Raw genomic sequence first — 22690 nt, forward strand, 5'->3', positions numbered from 1 at the left:
TAAGTAAAATGTCCTGGCCAGGTGCGGTGGCTCTGCCTGTAATTCTAGCACTTTGGGAGGCCAAGGCAGGCAAATCACTTGAGGTCTGGAGTTTGAGACCAGCCTGGCCAACACGGTGAAACCGTATCTCCACTAAAAATTAGAAAATTAGCAGGGCGTGGTGGCAGGCGCCTGTAGTTCCAGCTACTTGGGTGGCTGAGGCAGGAGAATCACTTGAACCCAGGAGGCGGAGGTTGCAGTGAGCCCACATGGCACCACTGTACTCCAGCCTGGGCAACAGAGGGAAACTCTGTCTCAAGAAAAAAAAAATGTCCTTAGGATGCTGCTCCTAATGCACTATACTGAGCAGTGAGCAGTGGGTACCATGCCAGGAGATTTCTATAACAGAGAAAAACTTCAACACATTAGCAGCAGAGTGCTGAGTGTAACTTTAAGTACATGACAAGCAGGGAGTGCTGGGGATAAAACGATGAATGAGGACAGTACCTCGGGAGCTGTAATTAGGGTAGAATTTCCATTCTTCTTTCGTTTAGCCTTGGAAGGTGCCCTGCAAAGGCAGGATTTCAGAAGTGATTTGGTTCAACCCTCAGTGGCTCCCTGTTTCCTACTGCATCAAATTCAGATGTTTCATTCTGATCATCTGTTATTTCACTAACCTAAGCTGCCATAGCTCTTTGTCATGAACCCTTTGCTTAGATTAGCCAGGGATGATGGCAGGTGCCTATAATCCCAGCTACTCAGGAGGCTGAGGTGGGAGAATCGCTTGAGCCTGGGAGGTGCAGTTAGTCGAGATCATGCCATTCATTGCATTCCAGCCTGGGTGACAGAGTGAGACTCTGTCTCAAAAAATAAATAAATTAATTAATAAATAAAATAAGTAAAGATAAGTATAAATATTTTCTACCTGCAAGAGAGGAAACAACTACACTAATGAAAACTGAGACTAAAGTAAAATCATTGCTCTGTGATTGGTACAAAGAAAATTGTCTATAAGCGCAAAAGAGGGGCATTCTTCTCTCTCTTTTTTCTTTTTTTTTCTTCTTTTTTGAGATGGAGTCTCGCTCTGTCACTCAGGCTGAAGTGCAGTAGCACTCTCTGGGCTCACTGCAACCTCTGCCTCCTGGGTTTAAGCGATTCTCCTGCCTCAGCCTCCCGAGTAGCTGGGATTACAGGCGAATGCCACCACACCTGGCTAATTTTTGTATTTTTAGTGGAGATGGGGTTTCACCATGTTGGCCAGAATGGTCTCGATCTCCACCATGCCCAGCTAATTTTTGTATTTTTAGTGGAGATGGGGTTTCACCATGTTGGCCAGGCTGATGTCGAACTCCTGACCTCAAGTGATTCACCCACCTCGGCCTCCCAAAGTGTTGGGAGGCATCAGCTATGAATGTTATCAGTTGGGGGTGTTTAAAAGATCAACCTGGTGGCAAATGGAAGGTAGGGCTGATGGGAGGGTGCTAGTTCAGAGTCTAGTCCAGGAAAGAGGGGGCATTTTTCCAGTTTGTCTTTGGTATATATTTATTTTGCATGAGTGAAACAGCAGCTTTGTTAATCTGTTGTAGATCTGAACATAAAGTCTGGTCTCCTCTGGTGACGGAGGAAGGGGGGAAGCGTCATCCATACAAGATGAATTTAGCCTCTGAACCCCAGGTAAGTTCTTGCTCACCATTGCCGTTACTCTCACCACCCAGCAGTTTGCCATTTCTGACACTGCTCAGTACATTCCTGTTTTTCCTGCCCTGGAGGCCTGAGGATGAGACCGCAGGGAGAGCCCTCCACTGTCACTGCTGGTATCTGGCTCTTGTTCAGTTCTTCCCGTAAGGGAACTGCAGGAGGAAAGGGCTGGAAAACCCCAGGGCAGTGACGCTGTGTCCTCGGCTGGAAGCAGGGGGTCGGAAGGCGATAAGGGAAGCCGGTGGAAGCCTTCCTGCGTGGGAAGGGTTGGCAGGATCACAGTGAAGTCAAGGAGCTATTCAGCTCGTTATGGATTTTAGCAACAAATGAATCATGGCAGGGATGGAAATAAGTTTAGGTCTGGAGGCCTAGTGCCTGGAAGAAATCGGGGGATATGTAATAGGAAGCCCTGCTTCTCCCCACCTTATGCCCCTGTTATGTTTCTGTGAGCCATGGAGTGGAAATCTCTATTTTTGTTACAGTGAAACTTCTAGTGAGACTTTAAAATTACTAAAACAAAGTGGCAATTAATATAAAAAAAGCAGTATGTAGTATACAATTTGTCACCCAGATAGAATTTCTCAGGACAGCAGACTGCCCTAAGATCCCATATTTGTGAATACATCTCTCAGAAGTTAGATTATAGATGATTTTATTTCTTTCTGCCTTATGTGTGTCTTCTACACATCTGCATGCGTGGGTATTGTTTTTGAAATAAGAGACAAACTTAGAGATGTTTAGAACATCTTTTGTAAAATTCCTCACACCCAACATGCTACTTGTCATAAAGTATGTGTCTGTTGGATAAATTAATGAGTTAGTAATGATAAACTAGTATGTTGATAATGCCTTTTGAAAATTTTAGACTGGTTTGTGATGGTTATGCATTTGACCCAAGTTGAAGATTTGAAATTTAATTTATTTTTTGAAATTAGGGATACTATTTAGTGTTTATGGTGAATTAAGATATAATTAAAATACAATATATAGCTAGCTATCTTGTATACGTAAAACAGAAACTTGTATGAAGTCGAACTCACTTGGTATATTAGTGTGTGTTAATTGGGTGGTTCGATATAAGTCATATTTTCTCAAATAGAATCCATTAAAATTTCAAAAATGAAGTCACACAAAATTTTTGCCATTTTAAGATAGTAAAAATAATGATTAAAATCCCAAGAGTCATTTTAAGGATCATTTTGCATCATTTCAAAACTGACGTGAACATATTCTTCTCTACAACTCCTCTCAGAAAAGTTCGTAAAATGGCACTTGGTCTATACACTGGCCGTTGTGCAAACTAATTTAAAACATGCCACAGTTAGTTTCAGTTTCTTTGGGAGTTTTCAGCTACTTCATTAAATTTACCATAAATGTTAAATTTTAATTGTTAAATTTTAATTTTTACATATTTTATAACACACAAGGAATGATTTTGTTTTAACTTGGTCTATCTGAAATCCTCATTTTCATGTAAGTAAGGTAATTATATAAATTTCAGTTATAGTTTTCATTTGTAGTATATTTGAATTTTCATTTCAAATCTATAAACTAGTTACCTGTATTAATCATTTGAAGGTAGTTCTCTTCAGATTACAAAAATTCTCAAATACTTTCAACCCTAGTATTTTTCTTGTGATTCCAGTAATGCTTTATTACTGTAAGAAAAACTTCTCACCCATCATTTTTCCAAAGTCTTTTACTTCCAGCCATTCTAAAGCAGAGGATAAATGAGTAAGAGCAGAGTTCATCTATGTAAAAAGATCTGTTGGTTCATGTAATGCCAACCAACACCCCAGCTTATCTGAGGTCAGCATAGTTACACACCTAGTTTGTATTTCCTCATTATTGAGTTTCCTTGGAGACTGATAAATACAAAGCCCAAACAGTTACATCATCCCTTCTAAAAGGCAAGCCCTGAATCTGCCTGCTTTCTGGAAAGACCAGTCAGTATTCAGATGAGGGTAGAGATATTCCTTTTATGTACAAACCAGATGCATTCTAGAAAGATTCTTTATAAAGTGAAATCATCCGAATTTTCAACCTGAATTTTCCATTGACTTCCATTCTAATTGGAAATGTGTTTCTGTGGAGGGAGAAGGGAATAGACCCTGGTTGAATATATGCCATGAGCCAGGCACTGTACTTGACACTCTGGTAACTCATACAAATCCTTGTGAAGAAGGCTTTTTCTTCTACATTTTAAAGATGAAAAATGGGCTCAGAGGGGTATTCCTTGCTCATGGCCAAACAGGAAATTGCAGGGAAAAATTGAGCCAAGGCAGAAAAATAAAGACCCTTCCCTGGGGCTCTGCATCCTCTGCTGCTCCTAGGAATTGCCGTGGAGATGGAGTGAAGAAGAAAGCATGACCATCCTGGCTGCGACATATGTAGGCAAGGGTCCCAGGCCACCAATCTGTAAATCTCCTCTGTCTTCATGACCATAGCCTTTAATTACTATGTATGATTTCTTTGGGTAGCTGTGCCAAAAAATTTACTTACCTACTCTTTGATAACTGCTGAAATTTTGTGTTGTTGTTTTTTATTTTTTATTATTTATTTTTATTTTTTCTGAGACAGAGTTGCTCTGTCGCCCAGGCTGGAATGCAGTGGCGCAGTCTCGGCTCACTGCAACCTCCGCTTCCTGAGTTCAAGTGATTTTCTTGCCTCAGCCTCCGAGTAGCTGGGATTACAGGCAGGTGCCACCATGCCTAGCTAATTTTTGTATTTTAGTAGAAACGAGGTTTCACAGTTTTGGCCAGAGTGGCCTTGAATTCCTGACCTCAGGTGATCCTCTTGCGTTGGCTTCCCAAAGTGCTGCAGTTACAGGAATGAGCCACTGTGCCTGGCCTGTTTTGTGTTTTTAGAGATGAGAGTCTTCTCTGTCACCCAGGCTGATGTGCAGTGGCACGATATGGCACACTGCAGCCTCCATCTCCTGGGCTTACACTATCCTCCTTCCTCAGCCCTCTCAAGTAGCTGGGTCTACAGGCATGCACCATTATGCCTGTCTAACTTTTTTTTTTAGGGCTGGGATCTTAGTATGTTGCCCAGACTGGTTTCGAATTCCTGGGCTTGAGCAATCCTCCTGCTTTGGACTCCCAAAGTGTTGGGATTACAGGCATGAGCCACTGCACCCAGCCAAAAGAGAAATCTTTTTTTTTTTTTTTTTTTGAGACAGAGTTCTACTCTTGTTGCCCAGGCTGGAGTGCAATGGTGCAATCTCGACTCACCGCAACCTCTGCCTCCCAGGTTCAATTCTCCTGCCTCAGCCTCCTGAGTAGCTGGGATTACAGATATGCGCCATCACGCCTGGCTAAATTTTGTATTTTTAGTAGAAATGAGGTTTCTCCATATTGGTCAGGCTGGTCTCGAACTCCCGACCTCAGGTGATCTGCCCACCTCGGCCTCCCAAAGTGCTGGGATTACAGGTGTGAGCCACTGTGCTTGGTCAAAAAGAGAAATCTTAAACATAAAAATATTTTCAATTTGTTTTTTTTTATCTTAAATTTGGTACTCAATAAAGCTGTTTTCATTTTTTTTTTTTTAAGAAAGCTTAAAAGACTTAAAGATTTAACAAAAAAGGAGAGAAAAAAAGGAAGTGCAACAGATGACAGAAACTCTTTTGGGGGCAGCTGTTCTGGGCCTGGGTGTTTTAAGAAGGAGACAAGAGTTCAGGAAGATTTTTCTGGAAAACACAGACACTAAGACACATTTTGAGTTCAGCAGGCAGCACAGAGCATGCATCACTTAGAAGCCATGGGTTGATCCAGACACCCATATAGAAAAGACCTTGCTAATTGGGCTATCAGAAAAGCTGTGATGCTGGCAGGGGGGAAAGAAAAAGTAGAAAAGTTGTAGTTTTAGAAAACAGGAATGTTAATTTCAAAAGTGGTTTGGGGGTTTGTAAAGGAGCTCTGAGATGTTGTAGCTGTAGTAATTATTCACCTGACTCCTAGCAAGTCTAGGGTGGGGATGGAGGGAAGTTTCTCAAATTACAGAAAGGGGAATGAGAATACAAGGAACTCAAAGTCCTTTTCTGCAGCTTTGTTGGGTACCGCCCCTGTAACAGGTATCCCCTGACCTTCTATCTGATTAGCCTTGTCTTTCTCCCAGAAGAAACAATAGATAGATCCTTAATTCCCTTTACTCTTGTTCTGCAGGAGACTGAGGCCATCTCTGCCTAGTCAGCAGCTGCTTCCCCTGTGACACCACACCCTCTTATCTTGCTTGTCTAACTTGCTCACTTCTGGAGAATTTATCTCCACCTTTTATCATCTCCTGTTTTGCACTAACTAAAGTGGCTGCATGTTTCTCTCCACCTAGTGCTTTAATCCCTTTGGTATGTGCCCTGAAAGCATGTTTTAGCTCTGACTTGAATCTTACAGCCCAAAGCATCAAGGGCTGTCCTGCCCGAGGTGCCCAGAGGGCAGGCTTTGCTGGGTCTCAAGGAAGAATCAGAAGGCAGAGATGATTCAGAGGATGTGAACTCCCAAAGGTGCCTATTGTGGGAAACTTCCCCAGTCATTGCCCATGTGTCTCAGTGGGGGTATCAGTGCCCTACAGCTAAAGTTGGGGTTGAACTAGGGCCATCTTAGCAGCTGGAACACCTCTCCCTGGCACTCAGCCTGTGCTGCCCATCAAGGGGTTTGCATTGGATGCCCCCCTTGATTTATCCTCTGATCCCTGCCTACAGGAGGTCCTGCACATAGGAAGCGCCCACAACCGAAGTGCCATGCCCTTTACCGCCTCGCCTGCCTCCAGCACTACCGCCAGGGTCATCACAAACCAGTACAACAACCCAGCTGGCCTCTACTCTTCTGAAAATATCTCCAACTTCAACAATGCCCTGGAGTCAAAGACTGCTGCCAGCGGGGTGGAAGCAAACAGCAGACCGTAAGTAGTCCTCCTCTGAGCTGGTCCTGGTAGGGGCTTTCACATCAGGACCAGGGCTGCCCAGGCATGTGTAAGAGGCACTACTCCAGGGAGAAAAATGACTACATTAGCAGAACACTTCTGTGTTCAGTTTCTTCATCTACACAAAGAGGGCAATACCTCCTGCTTTATAGGGTGTCTGTAAAAGTAAGAATTAACTTGTAAAATGCCCAGCATCGTGTCAAGCACAAACAAATCAGTTAATCCTCCAGAACTGTTTTTATTTGTGTTTTGATTTCTGTGATCATTGTCTTCTAATTGAACATAGTCCTTCCTTGACAGGCCTGCTGCTTCCCGAGAAATTCTTCAGTATTATTAGTCGGGGAGTGTTTGAGAGAATCTAGAGTAGCCTGTGCTTGTGTTCACCATCTGAACTAAGGGAGAAATACTTCATGGTGCACAGTTTTGGTGAAGCAGTATTTGCTTTTCCCCCAGAGTGGACCAGAAGTCATAAAAGAAGAGAGGTCCCTGAGGATATAAATGCTTGTCCTTAAGAATAGGTTCTGATCTGGGGACAGAGGCAGGCTTAACTGGGGGAGAGGTCGGGCTGCAGGTGGAAAGGAGAGCGGTATCTGAGGAAGTGCCTTGCTGGGGACTGAGGAGGTATGTCCTCTTCTGTCACAGATCATTTGGCTGCAGCTGCCTTTGAGTCTTTTTTTTTTTTTTTGAGACAAAGTTTTGCTCTGTCACCCAGGCTGGAGTACAGTGGTTTGATCACGGCTCACTGCAGCCTCAACCTCCTGGGTTCAAGTGATCCTCCTGCCTCAGCCTCCTGAGTATCTGGTACTACAGATGTGTGCCACCACACTTGGCTAAGTTTTAATTTTTTTTGGTAGAGATTGGGGTCTCACTGTGTTGCCCAGGCTGATCTTGAACTCCTGGGCTCAAGTGATCCTCCCACCTCAGACTCCCAAAGTTCCGGGATTAGAGGCATGAGCCACCAAGCCCTTTGAGTCTTTATTGGAGTCTCCTGGATCTTCCCAGCAGAGGGGCCCAGTCTGCTACATCTCAGACTCTTTGAGGATGAATCCAGAAACACTGGGAATCCCAGCAAAGGAACTGGGTTTGAGGATGGGTTAGAGATGGGGCCAATTCTCTGTAGGTATAAAGGGGGTAGACTAGGTTAGGAATTTCCCACTCAAATACCCAAAAGTGGCAGGCAGGATGAGGAACTGAGGCAGAGCTCTGAGTAAACAAGGGTGCCGGGTGGGGGTGGGGGTGGGGGTGGAGGGGTGGCAGCTGGAGCGTGCATTCCTGGTCCAGAGGGGCCACTGCTCCTCAGCTCCAGCTGCGTGCCACATGCAGGTCTCGTTTCTGCTGATTATTTCCATTAAAACAGAAGTTGGAAAGCCTCTTTTTATCGGAAATCTCCTGATTTGTAAGTATTGGTGACATTTAAATTTTGTTGGAAAACACTGTGTGGTTCAAACTTGCCTGAGCTCTGAGACTCTTTCCCACTTGGAATTCTCAATTTTTGTATTGCCTCTGAAGCCTGCTTTGACATTCAGTTTCTCCCCAATTCACCTTTAACAAGAACCTGCTCAACTCTTATGGTAATTAAATTGCAAACCAATGGCTTCAAATGCAGGTTGAGAGATGTGAAGATACTAGAGGTTTGTAACACCTCTCAAGGGCTCCTTGGCCATTCCGTGCATATAGTCACCCCTCCCCTCCCCACAGAGAGACAGATGTCATTAGACACCCATGGCATGCGTGTCCCTGTGTCCGACACTGAGAGGACACTAAGATTTCTTTCTTTCTTTCTTTCTTTTTTTTGAGATGGAGTTTCACTCTTGTTGCCCAGGCTAGAGTGCAATGGAGCGATTTCGGCTCACCGCAACCTCCACCTCCCCGCAACCTCCGCCACCTGGGTTCAAGCGATTCTTCTGCGTTAGCCTCCCAAGTAGCTGGGATTACAGGCATGCGCCACCATGCCTGGATAATTTTGTATTTTTAGTAGAGATGGGGTTTCTCCATGTCGATCAGGCTGGTCTCAGACACCCGACCTCAGGTGATCTGCCTGCCTCAGCCTCCCAAAGTGCTGGGCTTACAGGTGTGAGCCACTGTGCCCAGCTGACGCTGAGATTTCTTTTAACATTTCTTTGAGTCTAGTAGGGCAGACTTTTTTCTATGTGACTTTGGCTTTAGAAGATGTTAAAGGTTAAATGGCCATTTATCATAGTAACCAAGGCAAAGTCGCCACCAGTGCTGCTGCTTCCTTCAAATTCTGGTTCTTGCAAGGGCTTACTGGCTTGAGATGATGATCCTCTTCCAGGTGACTGTAGGACATTTGAGACACCTGAGAAAGGTGTCATACTGGGCCCCCAGGCTTTCCACAGACACACCCTGAGGGGAAGCTTCCAAGCAGCTCAGGAGTGGTGGAAACACTGGGGGCTGTGATCCTTGTTTTTAGCTGCTTTGGTGCTGGGGAGGCTGAGAACGTGACCCTCTTTTACTGTCCCAGAGTGGAATGTTCCATGATCTGGACTTAATAACCCAGGAAATGACACATCCTTAATTGAAAGAGCTGCTATGCATTGGGAGAAATATGTGCCTGGGAAATATTTTTAGTATGGCCTTGGCTATTTTTCCTTCATCATTGTGTCTCTTCTTCTCTCATGTTCCTTGCATGCTGCCTCCCCTGAGTCTGAAACTACCAGGTGTCTGTGTAAGCCCAGACTCTTCGGCTGCAGTAGCTTCCGAGTATCAAAATTTGTCTCTTTGCAGGTTTTCTCAGCAGGGAGGGTTCCGTTTCTGTTCCATCCCACACTCTTTGAGGATGAACCCAGAAACAGTGGGAAAACCAACAGCCTAAGGCAGAGGAGCTGGCTAACTGGCCATGCTGCTTGTATGGGGGGGGCGGGGTCTCAGCTTGCTGGTGTATTTCTAGTGCACTCCCACAAAGAAAGATTCTCCTGTGAGCTCAGCAGTCACCCGGTAACTTTGCTTGCTCAGTCAGCACAAGTCCCAAGTGCTCGCTCCCTCCCACTGTTTAGTCTGTGAAATTCGCTGAGGTTCCAGAATTGGCTCACTGCATACTTTGCATCTGAGGTCATCACCCATTCTCTGGGGCTTGCCCTGGATTTCTTTGTCCTATACACTTGAAGGTATCATGGTGTATCTGTGGCTATCTGTCTTGTAGGTCTTTACAGAGCTGCATCCCAGTCAGATAAGAACAGAGATAGCCTTGCCAACTGGTAAGGCAGGTGAGGGGGTTTCTCCGCTTCCCTTCCTCCCAGTGCACACAGTGGAGGGGGAGGTCCTCAGTGGCCTTTTTCCTCTAGGTCAGTTCAGCATAATAATCATTTATTGAGTGCCTACTGTGTATCAGGTGGGCGAAGAAAATGTGAGTTCAGCAGAAAGCTAGCACCTTTCCTCTGATCTCTTTTAATTGAGTTGAGGGGACCTGGTCAAAATCAGAAAATTCAGAGCCCAGATTTCATTGTTTATATGATACTGCCTGATACTTCCTAAAGGCTTGGTAGATAGAGAGGCCTGAGCCTTGAATTCCAGCTCTGCCTTTTACTAGCTGTGTGACCTTGGGAAAACCATGTAACATATCTGAAATTCAGTCTCCTGAGATCTAAGGTGGAAATAATACTAACTTCTTTACCACCAGATTGCTGAGACAATGCAATGGGATACGCATAGAACACTCAGCGCAGTGCCTGGCCCCTGGTAGGTGCTCAGTAAATGCTAATTATTGCTGACTTTGGTGTGCATGACTAACTCCATCCCCATCACTTCTAAGAACTGGAGGCTACAGAAGTGTGGAAGCACATAGACAAATGTAATGGAGAAGACTTTGCTGTGGCTTATGGTACACTTTTTTCTTTCCCATTAAATTCAGCCAGCCCACACAGCTAATCAGCATTACTGATGGGGTGATGGTGTTCTCTTCAAGGAATGATTGGAGAGCTCCTATAACCAACATACTAGGCCCTAGATAATAGCTCTTCCAAATTGTGTTGTAAGATGTTGCCCCCAAACACTCATGAGGGAGATTTGTAAGCAGCTGCCCTGGAAATAAAGGGATGCATCATTTTCTATTCAGATGATATCACAAGGATGATATTAACCCTGGCTTCTTCAGAGCTGAATCAGAAGTACACCTCTGTGATGAAGGCTGCTTGCCCCTCTAGCTAAACTTGCCTGCCACCCACAGAAAACTGGCTCTGGTGTGTGGGCGTTCCTCTCTCTTCTTCTGGTGCCCACAATTACCCCTCTGGTTTCTTATTGCAGGACCAACATGTGTGCCTTTGAAGACCAAAACTTAGGAAGCATTCAGGCCAGGCTTCCCTTCTGAAAATGATTACATAGGGTTTCCCAGAAGGGCGTTTGTGGGTGAACATTGGGGTAATCAGGCTGGGACATTTCATTTTTTGGGATATGAGATAGGAAAGATTTTTCTGGGTCCTTCTACCTCCTTTACCCCCACCTACATAAAAAACAAGTATTCCTCTACATTATTTCCAGTTAGCACATAACTTCTACCATTTGGGGAAAATATTTCTTAAAATTAATTAAAATTTTTATTTTGAGATAATTGTAGATTCACTTGCAGTTTTAGGAAATAATACAGAGAGATCCTCTATACCCTTTACCAATTTCCCTCAGTGGTAACATCTTGAAAACACAATAGTAACAAAACCAGGGTATTGACATCAATACCCTCAAGACACTGAACATTTCCATTTCTGCAAGGGTTTCTCATGTTGCTCTTTTATAGCCACACTCACTTCCCTCCTGTTCCCTCACCCTCCTTAACCCCTGGCAACCTACTCATCTACTCTTTATATTTTTATTATTTCAAGAATGTTATATTAATGGAATCATACAGTATGTAACCTGGATTAGCCTTTTTGCTCAGTATAATTGGAGATTTATTTAGGTTTTTGTATCAATAGGTTTATGTATCAATAGTTTGTTCATTTTCTTCTGTGAGTTTGTCTTTTTTTATTGTGTTAAAAAACACAAGGAAGGGCCGGGCGCGGTGGCTCAAGCCTGTAATCCCAGCACTTTGGGAGGCTGAGATGGGCGGATCACGAGGTCAGGAGATCGAGACCATCCTGGCTAACCCGGTGAAACCCCATCTCTACTAAAAAATACAAAAAACTAGCCGGGCGAGGTGGTGGGCGCCTGTAGTCCCAGCTATTCGGGAGGCTGAGGCAGGAGAATGGCGTGAACCTGGGAGGCGGAGCTTGCAGTGAGCTGAGATCCGGCCACTGCACTCTAGCCTGGGCGACAGAGCTAGACTCCATCTTAAAAAAAAAAAAAAAAAACACATGGAATTTATGATCTTAATCATTTTTAAGTATATTGTAATGTTTGCTGTATGTACATTGTTGTGAAACGCATCTCTAGACATTTTTTATCCTGCAAAACTGAAACTCTATACCCATTAAAAAATAACCTCACCTTTCCCCATCTCTCAAGTTCCTAGCAACCACTGTAATACTTTCTAAGAGTTTGATTACTTTAGATATCTTATATAATTGGAGTCATGCATTTGTCTTTTTTCAATTAGCATAATATCCTCAAGGTTTTCCCATGTTGTAGTATATGATGGGATTTCCTTTTGTTTTTAAGGCTGAATAATATCCCTTTTTTTTTTTTTTTTTTTTCACATTTTCTTTATTCATGTTGCTATGGTTTGTCTGTGTCCCCACCCAAATCCCATCTTGAATTCCACGTGTTGTGGGAGGGATGCAGTGTGAGGTAATTGAATCATGGGGTCAAATCTTTCCCATGTTTTTCTCATGATAGTGAATAAGTCTCACAAGATCTGATGGTTTTAAAAAGAGGAGCTCCCCTGCACAAGCTCTCTCTTTCTCTCTTTGCCTGCTCCATCCTTGTAAGATGTGACTTGCTCCTCCTTCCACCATGATGTTGAGGCCACCCCAGCCATGTGGAACTGTAAGTTCAATTAAACCTCTTTCTTTGTAAATTGCCCAGTCTTGGGTATATCTTTATCTGCAGCATGAAAACTCACTAATACACATGTTTTTATGGACGTTTAGGTTGCTTGCATCTCCTGGCTATTGTGAGTAATGCTGTAATGAACATGGGTATGCAAATATCTCTTTGAGATTCTTCTTCATTTCTTTTGTATATAAGCAAAAGTGGGATTGCTGAATCATATGGTAAATTTTTAATTTTTTGAGGAATCTCCATACTGCTTTCATAGTAGCTGCACCATTTTACATTCCCCCCATCAATACACAAGGGCTCCGATTTCTCCACATCCTTACCAACATTTGTTTTATGTCTTTTTGATAGTGGCCATCTTAACAGATGTGAGGTGGTATCTCATTTTGGTTTTGATTTGCATTTCTTTAATGATTAGTGATGTTGAATATCTTTTCATATGCTTGTTAATCATTTTTGGCTAAATGTCCATTCCAATCATTTGATCAGTTTTTAATCGAGCTATTTGTTTTTTGTTGTTGAGTTGTAGGATTTTTTAATATATTCTGGATATTAATTCCTTATCATACATATGTTTTGCAAATATTTTTCCTATTTCGTAAGTTGCCTTTTCACTCTGTTGTTTCCTTTGTGGTGCAGAAGTTTTAAAGTTTTTAGTTCTATTTTTTTAATTTTTGCTTTTGTTGCTTGTGTTTTCGTGTCATATTGAAGAAACCATCGCCAAATTCAGTGTTAGGAAACTTTATTTTTATTTTCATTTTTTAATAGAGACAGAGTCTCAGGCTGGTCTCAAACTCCTGGGCTCAAGTGATTCTCCTTACCTTGGCCTCCCAAAGTGCTGGGATTACAGGTGTCAGCCACAGCACCTGGCCCCCTATGTTTTCTTTTAGAAGTTTTATATTTATAGTTTCTGGTCTTATGTTTAGGTCTTTAATCTATTTTGAATTATTATTATTGTTATCATTTTTGAGACGAAGTCTCATTCTGTTGCCTGGGCTGGAGTACAGTGGCATGATCTTGGCTCACTGCAACCTCTACCTCCTGGGTTCAAGTGTTTCTTCGGTCTCAGCCTCCTGAATATCTAGAACTACAGGCTTGCGTTGCCACTCTCGGCTAATTTTTTTGTAGTTTTTGGTAGAGATGGAGTTTCACTGTGTTGGCCAGGCTGGTCTTGAACTCCTGACCTCAAGTTATCTCCTGCCTCAGCCTCCCAAAGTGCTGGGATTACAGGTGTGAGCCACGGTCCCTGGCCAAATTTTTTTTTATGTGGTGTTAGGTAAGGGTTCAGCTTTATTCTTTTACATGTGAATATCCAGTTTTTCCAACACGATTGAAGAAATTATTCTTTAAATATTGTGTAGCTGTGGCACTCTTGTCGAAGATCGTTTGACAGTGTGTCCAAAGGTTTATTCGTGGGCTCTCTATTCTGTTTCATTGGTCTCTGTATCTGTCTTATGCTAGTACCATACTGTTTTGATTACTGTAGCTTTGTAAAATGTTTTGAAATAAGGATGTATGAGGCCTCCATTTTTGCTTTTCCTTTTCAAGGTTGTTTTGACTATTTAGGGTCCTTGGAGATTTTATATAATTTTACAATGGTGTTTTTTTATCTGTAAAAAATGCCATTAGGGTTTTGATAGTGATTGCATTGAAGATGTAGATGCTTTGGGTAGTACAGATATTTTAACAATCTTAAGTCTTCCAGTCCATGAACATGAGATGTCTTTGTTTATTTGTGCATTCTTTGGTTTCTTTCAACAATGTTTTATACATTTAAACATTTAAAAATGTTTCATAATTTTAAAATGTACTCTATTCAGTGTACAAGTCTTTCACCTCCTTGGTTAAGTTTATTAGGTATTTTGTTCTTTTTGATGATTACACATGAGATTGTTTTCTTAGTTTTCTTTTTGGATTATTCATTGGTAGTGTATAGAAACAACTGTTTTTTGTTTGTTGATTTTATGTTTTGCAACTGTAAATTCATTTATTAGTTCAATTGTGTGTGTGTGTGTGTGTGTGTGTGTGTGTGTAGTGGGGGGGATCTTTAGGGTTTTCTGTGTATTCGATCATTGCGTCTCTGAACAGATACAGTTTTACTTCTTCCTTCCCAATTTGGATGCCTTTTATTTATTTGTATTGCCTAAGGTCTCTGATTAGAACTTCCAATGCTATGTTGAAAAGACGTGGTAAAAGTTGGCGTTCTTGCCTTGCTGCTGATCTTAAGAGGAAAAGCTTTTGGTTTTTCATTTTGAGTAAGATGTTAGCTGTGGGCTTTTCATACATGGACTTTATTATGTGGAGGTAATTTCCTTCTATTTCTGTTTTGTTGAGTATTTTTATCATGAAACTTTGTTAAATTTTGTCAAATGCTTTTTCTGCATTCAGATGACTGTAGTTTTTGTCCTTCATTCTGTTAATGTGATGTGTTACATTGATTGATTGTTATATGTTAAAACATCCTTATATTACAGGAATAAATTCCACTTGGTCATGGTGTTTAATCCTTTTAATATGCTGTTGAATTTGGTTTGCTAGTATTTTGTTGAGTATTTTTGCATCAATATTTATTAGTAATATCAGTCCATAGTTTTTTTTGTTTTGTTTGTTTGTGGTATCTTTGTCTGGTTTTGGTATCAGGGTAATACTGGCCTCATAGAATGAGTTTGGAAGCATTCTCTCCTCTTCAGCTTTTTGGAAGAGTTTGAGAAGCATTAGTTTTAATTCTTTTAAAATTGTTTGATGGAATTCATGAGTGAAGCCATCTGGTTCTGGGCTTTTCTTTGTTGGAATGTTTTTGATTACTGATTGAACCTCCTTACTAGTTATAGGTCTGTTTAGAAATTTTTAATTTTTTTTTTTGACTCAGCCTTGGTAGGTTGTGTTTTTGGGAATTTATCCATTTCTTCTAGATTTTCTAATTTGTTAATATATAATTGTTCATAGTAGTTTCTTATTATCCTTCTGTGATATCAGCTGTAATGTCTCTTTCATTTCTGATTTATTTATTTACTTACTTACTTACTTAGAGACAGTCTGTCTCTCTTGCCCAGGCTGGAGTGCAGTGTCTCACTGCAACCTCCACCTCCTGGGTTTAAGTGATCTTTTCACTTCAGCTTCCTGAGTAGCTGAGACTACACAAGTATGTGTCACTATATCTGGTTAATTTTTTTGGTAATTTTTGTAGAGACGGGGTTTCACCATGTTGCCCAGGCTGGTCTCCAACTTCTGAGCTCAAGCAATCCTCCTGCATTGACCTTCCAAAGTACTGGGATTATAGTTGTGGCATGATAGTATTGTTGAATTTTTCTGTATCCTCTCTGATTTTCTGTCTAGTTGATCTATCAGTTGTTAAGAGAGGGGTGTAGAAGTCTTCAACTAAAATTGTGAATGTGTCTCTTTTCCTTTCAGTTCTATCAGTTTTTGCTTTATATATTTTTAAGCTCTGTTGTTTCATGCACACACATTTAGCATCGCTATAGCTGTTGTTAACTCTTTTGTGATTATATACTGTCCCTTTCCATCTCCGGTAAATTTACTTGTTCAGAGGTATACTTTTCAGATATTATTAATAATATAACCACTCCTGTTTTCTTCTGATTAATATTGGCATGATATATTGTTCTCTACCCTTTTACTTTTAGCCTGCTTATATATTAATATCAGAAATGAGATTTATGTTGATAGCATATATTTGGGTCATGTTTTAAAATGTACTGTTTTGTATCTACCCTGTTTGTTTCTGTCTTTCAGTTGGTTTATTTAGATGATGAACATTAATGCAATGATTGATATGTTAGGGCTTAAGTCTGGTATTTTATTTTTTGTTTTCTGTTTTCCATTTCTCTGTTTTCTTTTTCCTGCTTTCCTGTGGGTTATTTGACACCATTTTTTTTTAAGAATAACATTTTTATTTGTAGTGTTTTTTATTCTATGTGTTTGTATAACCTTTTCAGTAGTTATCTGGGTATTTACTGGTATCATCATTTCAGGAGTTCAAAGAAGTATTGAAACTTTGCTTCTCTTTGTGAACTTTTGCCCTCCCCTGCTTACAATATAGTTAAAATAGATCCTTTTATACACTTAGAACCACATCAGACAGTGTTACAATTTTTGCTTTACTTGCCAACAAGAATTAGAATATATTAAGAGGGAAAGCATTTTTTAAACCCATGTTTTTGCTTATGGGTTCTTTTTTCATTCTCGATATTCCAAGGTTCCTTATTTATTTATTTATTTTTTAAAGACAGAGTCTCACTCTTGTCCCCCAGGCTGGAGTACCGTGGTGCGATCTCTGCTGCCACCTCCACTTCCCGGGTTCAAGTGATTCTCGTGCCTTGGCTTCTTGAGTAGCTGGAATTAACAGGCGTCTGCCACCACGCCCAGCTCATTTTTGTGTTTTTAGTAGAGATAGGTTTTTGCCATGTTGTCCAGGCTGGTCTTCAACTCCTCACCTCAGGTGAGCCACCGTGCCTGGCTGGTTCCTTCTTTTTTTTTTTTGTCTATTTAGATAACTTCCTTTAAACATTGTTAGGGTAGCTTTGCTAGAGATAAATGCTCTCAGTTTCCCTGTATCTGAGAATGTCTTGATTTCTTCTTCATTCTTGAAGGATATTTCCACTGTATACAGAATGCTAAGCTGGCAGTTTTTTTCTTTCAGCAGCTGAAAACATTGTGCTACTTCCTTCTTTTCTTTATGGATTCTGATAAGAAATCTGCTGTCCTTTGAATTGGTTTTCCCCTCTAGATATGGTGTCATTTTTCTCTTACTGCTTTGAAAATTCTTTCTTTGTTGTAGTTTTCAGAAATTTACTATGCTGTGTTTTGGTGTAGTTTTTTTAGGTTTATCCTGTTTCCTGTTCACTTATTTATGTCTTTTGCCAAATTTAGGACACCTTCAGACATGATTTCTTCTAGTACTTCTCTAGTCCCACCTTTTTTCTCTTCTTCCAAGACTCCATTGACATGAATTTTTGATCTTTTATATATTCCCGTAAGTTTGTGAGGCTCTTCATTTCTTTTTTTTCCTCTCCATTCTATTTTTCTATGTTCTTGAAATTGTATAATTTCTAATATTCTACCTTCCAGTTCACTGATTCTTTCCTTCGTCTCCTTCATGCTGCTGCTGAGTGTATCCACTGTGGTTTTATTTCAGTTATTTTGTCAGTTCTAGAATTTCCATTTCATTCTTTGTATCTTCTGTTTGTTGAGACTTTACTTTTTTTTATTTGTTTCAAGTGTGCTCATAATTGTTCACTGAAACATTTTTATGATGACTGTGTTACCATCTTTGTTAGATAATCCCAACATCTCTGTCATCTTGGTGTTGGCATCTCTTTATTATCTTATTTACAGTTTAATATCTTCCTGGTTCTTCTGAGAGATGTGATTTTTCAACTGACTCTTGAACATTCTTGTTATTATGTTATTAGATTCTGGATCTCATTAAAACCTTCTGTTTTCACTGGCTTCCTCTCAGATAGGGGATTGGGGATGCTGCCTCATTACTGACAGGTGGGGATAGAAAGTCTCATTTCCCCACTCTGCCTATGTCACACCTGAGGTCATTGGGGCCACTCATTACTGCTGGATGGGGTGGGAGTTCTGGCTCCGCACATGGCCTCCACTGACACCTTATGGGTGATGGTAGCCTAGACACTGCTGAGCAGTGGTGAGAGTCCTGATGCTCTCCTAGGTTTTCTTCATTACAGCTGGGTAAGGATGAAATATGGACTCCCTATTGGCCTTTCTCTGAGCCTATCCCAGTGAGATAGTGGGGGAACCACATCATAGCCTGGTGAGACTGGAAGTCTGGACTCCTCACTTGGCCTTTTCTGGCATTTGGCTGGAGAATAGTGGTTGTTGTTTCAACGTGTTGTGTTTTGCTGGGCTGCCCCTTTCTGGCCATTTGGTCAGAGACAGCAGGCTCCTCTTGAAACTTCTGTCTGTGCCCACGGCCCTTTCCAGGTTGCTGCCCTCAGCTCCATGTCTGGGATGTCCAAGGAAACAAAAACACCGTGGGAGCTCACCACCATGGTCCTCAGGACGCGGGGTCCCTAGCCAGTCTGACTTCTGTTGCCCTGTCAGAGTCTTCTCATGTTGTTTTATATGTAAGGCCCAGGGTTTTTGGTTGTACTGGGTGAAACAGGGAAAAATATATCTACCTCATCTTCTCAGACAGGAAAAAGATTTTTATGAGGAGACCATCTTCTCCTGTCTGGATGCTTTCCATAATTAATGTAATCCCCCTTTCTCTTCCAATCTTTGTCTCACAGGTAGTTTTATTAAAGTATCAAGATATTTTTACTATGTGAGAAAATGACCCTACTAAGGTTATATCAGCAGTGAGGATTTTTTTCTTATGACTGTCTTGTTTTAGCAACCTCTGCCTCCTAGGTTCAAGCAATTTTACTGCCTCAGCCTCCCGAGTAGCTGGGATTAGAGGCGCACACCACAGCGCCCGGCTAGTTTTTTTTTTGTATTTTAGTAGAGATGGGGTTTCACCGTGTTGACCAGGCTGGTCTCAAACTCCTGAGCTCAGTCAATCCGCCTGCCTCGGCCTCCTAAAGTTCTGGGATTACAGGCGTGAGCCACTGTGCCTGGCCTAGCTGAGATTTATATACAGATAATTAAGTTGCTGCCACAGATGACAGCCCAAGTTAAAAAAAAAAAAAGCCCCTTATATCCTCACTCTGGGCACTTCATGGTTCTGATGGAGTAGACTTTCATCCCAGGGTTGCTGTGCTGACCCATGCTCCAGAGCCATGGACATACTGCTTTCCATCCTCCTTGTCCTTCTGACCCTCACCCCAGCTGCCCTTTTGACTGGAGCAGCTGTGAGAGTCGCATAATGTCTGCAGGCTCAGCCTCCAAAATCCTCCTCTGGGAGGTGGGCTCAAGGGGAGTTTCTTCTTATGTTCTAAAGACCACTGGGATCCTCCTACACCTGGCTCTGTCAGCCACCTGATTCGGCAGGGATGGGAGTGACGTGGCTGGAATAACCCTTGGGGCCCTCAGGTCAGGTCCTAAAATAGTGGGAGAAAATATTCAACATTTAGGAAACTGATACACATCAGCTCCCAGGGAGAAACAAGAACTAGGAAACTTTGTGTAATGTATTGTTACTCCAAAGTAGTTGAATTTCCTTAAACTCGTTATTAAAACTGTACAGAGTGGGTTCAGAAGAAAGTGTTTATTTTCACTGTTCCACCCTCAGAACTTGTTCTGGAAACTGAATGGTGTGTGTTATATTTTCTGAAGCCATATCACTGTAATATTCTTTCTTTCATTGCTGTTATTAATATAAAAATGAGAAATTTTTTGTTCCATTTCTCTTTCATATTTTTGTCATTGTTTTTTAAGGTATTGTGCTAACATGTCAATACCTTGTAGTCTAGCATCTAAGACTTAGACTTTGGATCTTAGGATGTTATTTTTGATTCAGGTGTGTCAATACCTTAAGTAAGGTAATAGATATAGAAAGTCCTTTATAAATTATCCAGTGGTGTAAAGATACTATCATTATTGGGGAAAAATGGTAAGTTTTTTTTTTTAATCATTACTCATTACTGACAGGTGGGGGTAGAAAAATCATGTAAATCCTTCACAAGGTGATTTGCTGGAAGAATGTTTGGTAGCCTTGTGGTCCGGGTTCTGTCATTTTTTCGGTGTGTTCTGTTGGTGGCTTCCAGACATAACATACACCAAAGAAGAGGAAAAATCTTTCCCAAGAACATTCCATAGTCTGATCTCAATTTTAAAATAGTCCTAAGTGTAATAGAAAAAAGATTTATCCAAAAATAATGTAATATGCTTATTATGGGGCAAGTTCCAAACTCAGGACTCCTAAAAGAGTCAGGCATATAACTCAAAGAAAGGGCTGGGAAGTGAGACAAAGGAAGACCCTTGGTTAAAACAGCTCCCCCAGGTAGCCTCATTGCCTGTCCTGGGAGGCACCCACAGGTCCCTGCAGGTGGGGGAAGAGGCCAAGCAGAGAGCAGCTGGAGTGGGCAGGACAGGCAGGGATAGCTGCTTTCCCTCCCCCAAATGCAGCCAGCTGGGGTGACCAACCCATAATCTTGCTACTTAAATTCTGACCTTTGGCAGCCGCAAAGCATATGTCACTCTTTGGGTGCCTTTTCCTTTATTGTGAGAACATGGTTGGAGTCGAAGGGAAACACCTGGATCTTGATCGCTCTGCCTTTAGCTGCGGACCTGAGTACTGAACATGCCCCAGAAGTTGTCTCAGAAAAGAGAAAGGAAGAAAGGAGAGGGAGAGAGGAAGAGGAAAAGGTAACTAGCAGAGAATTACCCAGGGAAAACATATACCCTGGAAATGAGTAAGCGTAATTGATATAATTCAGTGACTCCAACCCTAAAGAGAGACTGGTTAGAGTTGCTGAATAAAACCACTCCTGGCCACTGCCTGCATCTGTAAAGCTGGGAGCAGCCTGGTGGGCTGGAGACTTTATAGCTTTATTACTCAGGAAGCACAACTTGTTTCTATACAAATCTATCCATCTGCATCAATAAATTGCCCCACCATCTGATATTTGCTCTTTGATTCCACTGGGCACACTAGCCTTCCTCCCTAGCAGCTCAGGCTGAGAGGAAGGAGGTGATTTGGGGCCAGGAGGTGGGGCTGCCCATGCCCCTGGCACAGCCCTCAGAGGCCGGCTGCCCTGGAGGACTTTGTGAGCCTACAGGAACAGGGGGAGTGCAGCAAGGAGGAAGGAGGCCCTGGACCCACTCTGCAGTGTACATTCACTTGCCTGATGCCTGCTGAACTGTGACCTCTGGCATTGAGCCAGGCCTGGGAGTGTGATGGGGAGCAAGACAGGCCATGTCCCTGCCCTCCTGGGGCTTACTTTCCAGGGGGAGACAGACAACAAAGAAATAAGGGAATACAAGTGGACTCCATGGTGAGAGAGCAGGTAGGGAGTTAAGAGTGATGGTGGGGATGTGGCGGACTGTTTGTAGTCGGGGTCAGGAAGGCCTCTCTGAGGAGTGCACTTGAGCAAAGACCTGGATGAAGCATGGGAGCCATGACAACACCTGGGAAGGGCATTGCAGGCTGAGGGCGCAGTAGGCGCATAGGCTGTGAAGCTAGTGTTTCCCAGGCACAGCAGGAAGCCTGGTCTCAGTAGAGTAAAGTGAGCCAGGACTGGCAGGGTATGTGTATGGAGGGAGAAGTGTGGGACGCATATGTGAGGGACTTTTTCCTCTGTGATAACATTTACTCCCAAAAAGTTTATTTTGATTAAACATATATTTTAGTATTAAAACTAAATATTTTGTGCTAAGTCAAATGAGAATACATTGAGCCACAGCATGACATAGTCTGATTCATGTTTAAAATATCATTCTGGGCCAGACACTCTGGCCCATGCCTGTAATCCCAGCGCTTTGGGAGTCTGAGGCTGGAGGATCACTTGAGGCCAGGACTTTGAGACCAGCCTGGGCAACATAGCAAGACCCTGTCTCTACAAAAATAATGACAAAATTAGCAGTGGATGGTGGCACACCTGTAATCCTAGCCACTCAGGAGGCTGAGGCAGGAGGATTTATCTATTGAGGCCAGTAGTTTGAGGTTACAGTTATCTGTGATTGCACCATTGTACTCCAGCCTGGGTGATAGAGTGAGTCCCTGTCTCTAAAAAGCATGAAAAACATCGCTCTGATATTTTGAATAGAGGCCATCGCTCTGGCCTCTAGTCAAAAATAAGACTGTCCTTGGGCCGTTAGTGATAGCAGAGACAAGTCACGCATCTTGTCAGCTGTGCTGGTAAGGCATGGCATGGCTTGGACCTGGGAGAGTGGGGGAGGTGAGAAGGGGTCAGATGCAGGATAGATTTACAGGTAGAGCTGATGAGAGACTACCTTCCTGTCACTGTCCTCCACTTAGAAAGTGGAGCCCTGGGGGAAAGAGGCAGGCTCTGCCTGTCTTGTCCTGTTCTGGGTCACCCAGAATGACAGGAGGAAGGTGAGGAAGACAAGGCCTGGCTTGCCCAGTACCTAGGCCTGAACATCAACACTTCACAAAGCACTTACATGTCCCATCCTTACCACCAACCTGTGAACCAGGCAAGGAAAGTACTGTTACCTCTGTGTAATAGGTGAGGAGACCCAAGCGCCTGGCCTTGAGAATTAG

The 22690-nt window shown here is 42.3% G+C and overlaps 1 protein-coding gene across 1 annotated transcript in view; it reads left to right on the top strand.

The window, feature by feature from the left end:
• Positions 1 to 1563: 1563 nt before the first annotated feature.
• Positions 1564 to 22690, top strand: part of PDLIM1 (PDZ and LIM domain 1) — a 32015-nt gene continuing 10888 nt past the window's right edge. Inside the window, exons 1-2 of the mRNA XM_011963928.1 lie at positions 1564 to 1653; positions 6374 to 6573. Of these exons, the coding sequence (XP_011819318.1) occupies positions 1630 to 1653; positions 6374 to 6573 (224 nt within the window). The 5' untranslated portion in view covers positions 1564 to 1629. The remainder of the gene's footprint in view (positions 1654 to 6373; positions 6574 to 22690) is intronic.

Source organism: Colobus angolensis, unplaced genomic scaffold, assembly GCF_000951035.1.
Source record: "Colobus angolensis palliatus isolate OR3802 unplaced genomic scaffold, Cang.pa_1.0 Scaffold630, whole genome shotgun sequence".
Lineage (NCBI taxonomy): Eukaryota > Metazoa > Chordata > Mammalia > Primates > Cercopithecidae > Colobus > Colobus angolensis.